This window comes from Oryza sativa, chromosome 2 (assembly GCF_034140825.1).
Source record: "Oryza sativa Japonica Group chromosome 2, ASM3414082v1".
Classification (NCBI taxonomy): Eukaryota; Viridiplantae; Streptophyta; class Magnoliopsida; order Poales; family Poaceae; genus Oryza; species Oryza sativa.
The window spans coordinates 12,819,726-12,827,530 of record NC_089036.1 but is presented as its reverse complement, the minus strand read 5'-3'; the positions used below and the strand labels follow the sequence as shown (position 1 = coordinate 12,827,530).

The following is a 7,805-nucleotide window of genomic DNA, read 5'->3' as shown; positions in this document are numbered from 1 at the left end:
GAAACGAATACGAATATGGTATCAGGGTTCCGTCGGATATGGATAATAATTCGGATATCCGGTGAACAGTGCTATTCGGATATCCGCAGAAGCCACAAGACATACCCTATTTCTTTATAACTCTATGACCTTCAATATACCTTTTTAGATTTTAATAGTAGTTCATCTCTTAACACTAGTCCACATTATTAATATTATTTAAAATTTTAAAAATATTTATAAATTATACTACATTTTATATAAAATGAGCTAATTATATATGTTGATATTTATTTCTATTAGAAGTTGAATTGGTTTTCATGTTCCGAGAAAAATTTGTTTCCGTATTCATGTCCGATCATATTCGATTCTTATTCGTATTCGAGATAGTCCGTATTTGTTTCCGTATTCGAGCTATCCATATTCGTTTCCGTATCCGGCAAAAAATATGAAAACGAATATGATATGAGCATTATCCGTCCGTATCCGCTCCGTTTTCATCCCTACTCCTCACTTGTACTGTTAGACCTTGCAATTAATAAACTTGTTGGGTCTATTATGAAAATCTCAAATATCTCCTCACCATTGGCGTATCTCATCCTAAACCAAAACAATCTCTCAGAGATCAATCATACCTTCCTCTATAACGAACTTTTCCTCGCTTTGGTGTCTTTTACTTGCACAAGGAATCATTTCCATCGAGGATAAGCAGAATTCCAAATTTGCAACATCTTGACTTGTCAGTTCCAACTTCTATGGGTGTGTTTAGTTCACGTTAAAATTGAAAGTTTGATTGAAATTAAAACGATGTGACGAAAAAGTTAGAAGTTTGTGTGTATAAAAAAAGTTTGATGTGATGAAAAAGTTGGAACTTTAAATAAAAAGTTGGGAACTAAACCAGGCATATGTTTAACATGTTAATTAAATCTCGCATACTTGGGACACCCTAGCTAGCATATGCGTATGCCATGTAATTCTTTTCTTCTTCCTTTTTTGTTCTTACTTTCTAGCTTTGGTTGCTATTGCTTAGTCCTAATGCTGTCGAAAAAAAAGAAAGAAAATATTACTTTTTGATTTTTCTACACCTACTAGGTGCAATCGCACCCATTAATTTTTGCATGCAGCCTAAATAGTTTTAGAAGAAAAATGAAAAAATAATTAGATATATTGTGATGCTAGAAATCCATATAAAAACATGCAATGCTAAACAGAAACAGAACTTTGTTTGTGTAGAGCAAAGCTGATTTTTTTTGTTCTTAAGTGTAGAGCGAATTTATAGTTTCATGTTTGTGTACAAATTTATATCATCACCATTTATGTTACCAATTTTTTTACATTTTTATTTAACTATTTAAATCACATGTTGACTTGCATGCACTAGGTGCATATATATATATATACACACACACCTAGGTGCTAAAAATACTTTCTGTTACCTCTGCAATTGCAATACAGCACGAGTGGATTGCCAATAGCCTAAGAAACTAAGGACTGATCTTGAGCGTGTCAACAAATCTTGTGCCTCGAGAAAAATGTTCAGAGAGCCCAACCAAGAAGTCCCTTGCTTTCATTTTCTTGTACAGTGTCAGCCGCTTCTCATGGCCAGCGAGATCCTCTCTTTCTCTGCACTGTTCACAACCCTATGCACCGGGCTTCTGAACATCCCATTGCTCATTACCTGCGTCGAAACACCGTTCGATTCGATGCGTCAAGTCAACATCCAGAAGTCTGAATTATATTGTACCATCAGTATCATGCCAAGAAACAAGGAGAAATCGGTGATGTGTTTAGTTCCACGCCAAAATTAGAAGTTTGACTAAAATTGAAAGTTTGAAAGAAAAAATTGAAAGTATATGTGTGTAGAAAAGTTTTAATGTGATGGAAAAGTTAAAAATTTGATGAAAAAGTTGGGAACTACACAAGGCTTACCTCCGTGGATTCCCCTACATTGATCAGCAAGGCGTGAGTGCTCGATGATGGCACGCTGTACCAGACCCCATACCTGAGAACCTGAAGCCCGTCGGCGCCGCGGGCAACCAGGAGAACGGTGATGACCGTGCCGTCGGAGTGAGGCTTTATGCCCATCACGAGATCGGGCCTTGGGCACGGCGGGTAGTAGTTGAATCGGGCATGCACGGTCGCCCTGCCGCCGAGCTGATCGACGAAGTGCTGATCGTCGTCGTCCAGCCCCGCGATCCTCGCCATCGCTCTAAGGACGTCGCGTTTCACCCTCCTGCATCTCACCACGAACTCATGCAGGGCATCCCTGCAGAAAGAACACACACTTGGCACAAAGCTGATAATAAATGTAAATACATTTCTCAGGAGGGTTCCATATTTCGGTAACAGGTCTACGAAGGGGTAATTCAGATTGCAGCCAAAATAAAACTTAATAAATTTTGGCAGGATTTCTTATGTATTTATTAAAGTTTGGTAAAAAATTAAATTGATGCACATCTAGTAACTCTACCAAAAAATGGTATGGTGTGAAATGACATCAATCTGAACAAGCCCGAAATTTTGGGAATTTGAGTCCAAGGATAATTTTTTGCCCAAATTTTTTCATTCTTCTAGTGAATTTAACAAAATTTATTACTTTCGCCAAAAATTGTTCAAATTTCAAATTATTCTAGACCGAAAAGTTTCCGAAATTTCAGATCTATTACTCCTTTTTTTTCTTTCGGCAATATAAAAATATTTTTTCTCAGTATGCGGGATGGTTGAAACAGAATGATTTGTTGGTCACCTGAAAGAACTGGGATGTTTTGGCCAGAGTGCGAGATTCCTCTCGTCTTCAGGCTCCACTTTGAGGTAGATCCAATCAGACCAGTCCAGGATCTGGTCCTTGCTCCTCACCTTATCATTCCCGTACCCTTCGGCCCGGAATTGCTCGCCGTCATTCAGATTGCTGAATTCTCGCTTCATCTGGAGTGGTTGTCTGAAGAACTCTTTTGACGCGCTCATCAGTTCGTCCATCAGAGAAGCTTCGATCCCATGGTTAGTAACCTGAACAAGAACGGATTCTCTTTCATCAGCGAGTCCCCAAGAATTCTCATCAACCAAAGCGGAGATCGACATATATAAGGCTGGTTAATTACCTGGAGGAGTCCCCAAGAATCGAGCGCTCGCCGGAGCTTGGCGGCTTCGTCGCCGCCGCCGTCATCATCTGGCGATGGCGAGGACAGTCGGCCAAGGTCGACAATGGGAAACGATGCGGGAGGAGCGGCGTCGGGGCGGTGCTGCTCCGGCTGCACGAACCGGCCGGGTGGCTCCTGCACGGTGGCTAATAGCTCCTGCACCAACGCCGGGACCTGCCATTACTGCTCGTCAGCTGCCATTATTGGTGGTTCACTGGTTCTTGCTCGCCGTTTAATTCTCCGTGCAAATTGATAACTCCATTATGGAATGGGCACAGCGGCCACGACAACCATGCGGATAATATTCGCAGTGGCGTCTTGCTCAACATGACGGATCGCTTGCTGGTGCCGACGTTTTTAAGATCAAAGATCATGTCATGTCGAAAGAAGAGGCTAGAAGAGGGTAGGTCCGTTACTACTCTGTTAGTCTGTTACACGAGTGTTCGAGCGACACCACGCGAAGCGAACAGGCAAGCTCAATGTGCATGGAAGTCCGATTCGAAAATAGAAAATTACGGAAACAATATCATAAGTTACTAGAAATTTAATATTCTCCCTTACAAGTTATTTTATTGCAAAAATTCACCTCTGTTCAATTTTATTAAAAAGCACGTACTTAACTGAATCAGCTCGTTAAATCGTTTTTATTGCTGATGTAAAGCCACCACATGTTAAGGTAGTCGAGTCAATCTTATTGAAGTGCTTGCATTAGACATATTCTTCATGTTTCATTGAAGATTTTTGCATATAACAAAACTTAATGTGATAACCTTTAGGTTTCATCAGCAATTTTATTTATGCTATCTTTAAAAAGGTGTCAAGATTACATTTCTAGAAGTATTTAATTTTAGTAAACACTTACGACTCATCTGAAGTAGTAAAAAATAAAGTTTCATATTAATCTATCATGTTAAACTTTTTCAATTTTTTTCATAACCATTTAGATGACATGCAAATAACGAGGATCCCTCAAGAATTTAAAATAGTTTCCCACCATCACTAGATTGAGCCACATCATCGGAATAATAAGGACCGTCTAATGCAACTAAGATTGAATGCCAACCATCACACCCAATCAACTCAGTTGCCGTCTCCTCGCCTCCGCCCCCATTTCTGACGCCTCCAGCGTTGCCTCTTCCACCGCACTTTCCCATCCCACACGTCCCTAGATTTGGTAGCTTAAGGAGAACCTTTCCTCTAACCCCGAGCATTCACTGCCTCTTGCTAGCAGTGAAACGCAAGCTGCTGATGAAAAGACAGAAGGAGAACATCACAGATAGAAATGTGAGGAGGAAATTGCTCTCCGTGGATGCATTAGCTCACCTACCAGCAAGGACAAAGTGGCTTGAGTCGGCACACTCGGTACCAAACTGACGAGTGAAGAAAAAAATATTTAAATAGAAATATGAAAGCATATCCTCTGACTTAACTGCGCATACAATTAAATCACTGACATGTATGCTATGGTTTACATGTCAGTGGCTAAACTATATAATAAATCAGAGGATCCTTTTAATGGAAAGACACAATGGTGCTTGCAGGGAGCGTGGAGAGAGGAGATGGAAAAAAATGACCTTAGAAAGGATAAATGGCTGCAATGTTCTCAATCACGCATTCCTATCAATTTTGCGTTTCCACCCCTATCAAAATATATTAAATGCTTTGATAAGTAAAAGCATTCGCATAATCACCCCTATACTGGATAATCGAGTAATGTATTCATTAGAGTTCCAAAGAAAAAGGGAGATGGTTCTCCCACTCTAGCAGTGGAACATTTCTTGTGATGTTAGTGCTCTGTATTCTATATATTCTATAGTTGTTCAGTTCATATTTTTATTTACAATTCTATAAGATAAAAGGACAAAACAAATTTCAGTTAAAAAAGACAAAATGAATCTTGTAAATGAAAATTGTTAGTAAATTATCTATACAAGAAAAAAGTTGTATAAAATCACGGAGTAAAACTTAGCTAGATCCGAAATTTCTTCGACCAATCCATATTCTGTAAATAAATTAAACCAAAATCCTATTCAAGTTCTTAAACGGGGATATAAAGTTACACAAAGCACGACTATTTAGCTAGTAATATGTGAAAATATGTTAATTCAGTTAAGTACGTGCACACCAAGGTGTTTTTTTTAATTAAAAAAAAGGGAATATGCCACAGGGTGTGACTTTGATTGGATCGATCTTTTAGTGAGGGATAACTATCATTTTGAGGTAGGGATTGACGTTGGGGATTTGGCTATAAACCCGAGGTCAGCACCTGCAATCGCTACACCACAACCTTGTTATCAACCATGGCACGTCCAGTTAACCTATTGTTGACGGTCGTTATCGATCAGTTTTGACCGTCAATATTACCAAAACATGAGAGAACTAGTGATGCTTGCAATGCATAAATATGTTAGAATAATAATATTCCACTAGTATTAGGTCTACTAATCTTTTGCATAGAATAATCATAAAGTGGAGGAGAATCGACATCAACACCAACGATAAATCAATCAGACGATGTCGAGGACCAGACTTATGTATGAATGGGCCAAGGACTCAGAATTGACATGACAAACTGGGCCAAAATTCACAAGTCTGCGAAGAGAAGAAACAGAGGAGGCCGCCAGCCGAAATTAGGCTGGATCGGGTCGGCCCCAGGTTCGGCCGAACCAGGGGGTTCGGCCGAACCCTTCTTAGCGCCATCCGATCCAGGGCTTCGCCTAGATGGTGTGGATTAGCCCCCAATGACGGTTGGAGGGCATTTCCGACCATTCCAACTGCCACAACCGTCATTCGGAGGCTAGAAAAGGAGTTGCCATTCTCACTTCACTCACACACCTCAAGCAAGAGCTCTCTCATTCCTCTCAAATTTAGTTTAGTAGTATCTAGCTAGTGAAATAGAATTAGAATAGGAATCAGAAGTCTGGAAGCCTTCGGAAGAGTTCGGGTATGGCTCTAGTAGCTTTCCTTTCCTCTTTTATAAGCCTTGTACTTTTATTAGAGTACTCTTCTAAATACATTTCTGGTATTGGAATACTTTCCGAGTATATGAGTACCTACTTTACATTATGTTCATGTTATACTGAATATACTGCTAGCTTATCTGGGAGATGCTTTGGTGCGAGTATAGTGTTTGCTTATGCAATTACTCTATGTCATGACGATGATATTAGAGTAGTATCTGGTAGTTTAGACATGGTGTCTAGATTACGGGATATCATTATTTGGGGTTATATATTGCGGATGAGAGGTAGGCCGCTGATGGTGACAGCTCAGTACGGGTATTCCTCCGCGCCTATATATAATCCTAAGTTAATTTCCTGGGGAGGGTATTCCTCCGTATTTAGCCCCGGTTGGATGGTCACGACGGGCTGTCATAAGGAACTCGGCAGTCAAGGGTGGCTTCTCGAAGTACCATGAGGGCATCGGATAGAGGGTATTAGCTAGTATAACAGTTAACTAGAATGTATGTATACTATGTATATTAGAAGTATAGGAATAGATTATCTTTCTCTTTTCTTTCACCTAGCTTAGATTAATTATTATGAGGATGAGTAGTAATGCTTGTGTGTCACTCTACCCTTGGATTATATTAACCCCTGCTTAGAATATAATTATCACAAGTAATATATAAATTATTAGTTCAGTTCTCTCTATATGATCTTCCCACGGGATAAAATAAATACGATACCCTTGGAATACTCTTGGGTGAAATGCTACAATGGTATATCCGTGCGCTTGCGGATGAACTCTATAACCATAATATACCAGAAGTATTTATGCGTCATTGCTGAGAATTATATTTCTAGTAATGTCGTTAAGAAATACCAACACCTATTCACGAAGAACATTTCCTGCAACGCAAACAAAGAACGCAGCAAGAAATAGATTAAAGCAACACAGATTGCTAGATAGGTAAATCCACACAAATATGAAGAAGCAAACTTGTATTTGCTAATAAAGTGGTGAACTAATATCATAGAGGTTCTAAAGATACAAACAGCAATCTAATCGATCATGACCAATACCCGGATGTAGCTATAGAGCAAAATCATAATATAAACAAAAAACAAAACCAAACCTAAAAGTGATGACCTGGGCTACATAAAGGGGTGAGGTCGTGGAGTGGGAGCCCATAAAAGATTACAAGTCAGTTACAAAAGCCCGTCGCCCACTTTGGCTCGGATAAGAAAACTGGTTTGATTTGTTTTGATGATTATGGATAGCTCCGAAGGAATTTTGAGGTGGGGCCAAATCGGTTGGAAAGATCATTGGAATAGCTTTTCCTCAAGTATTTAAACACCTTAGTCAGATTCTAAATGAGGACAGGATAGCCGTTTAACTCCGGGTTAATTGCTAGAGGCCGAATCTGTTTCCAAAACATGTTGGAGTTGATCTCTTGCTTTAATTGAGCCCAAATTAATGTGGTATCATCCCTTATATAGTACCATGCTATTCTACAATATCTGAGCTCATAGAAACATGTATATTCGTCTTTAGGTAACATTCTATTCTAGTAAACGTGACTAACAAAACACATGACCAAATTTACCTGATAAGGTGACAATGCAGGTGTTGTGTGCGTATACATTATAGTGATGTCCTCACCATAGATGGGTGGGCATTTGCAACAAAAATGACTTATGGGATGAAATGTCAGACTTCAAGTGACTTATGGGATGGTTTTTTGTA

The 7,805-nt window shown here is 39.4% G+C and overlaps 1 protein-coding gene across 1 annotated transcript; it reads right to left on the bottom strand.

Moving 5' to 3' along the window:
• Positions 1-1,265: 1,265 nt before the first annotated feature.
• Positions 1,266-3,445, bottom strand: LOC4329166 (protein LATERAL BRANCHING OXIDOREDUCTASE 1). Its single transcript, XM_015769199.3, is given in 5 exon segments — positions 1,266-1,579; positions 1,582-1,657; positions 1,909-2,245; positions 2,726-2,985; positions 3,078-3,445. Coding segments are annotated over 5 exon segments (1,029 nt in total). The 5' UTR covers positions 3,318-3,445; the 3' UTR covers positions 1,266-1,463.
• Between the last annotated feature and the right edge of the window lie 4,360 nt (positions 3,446-7,805).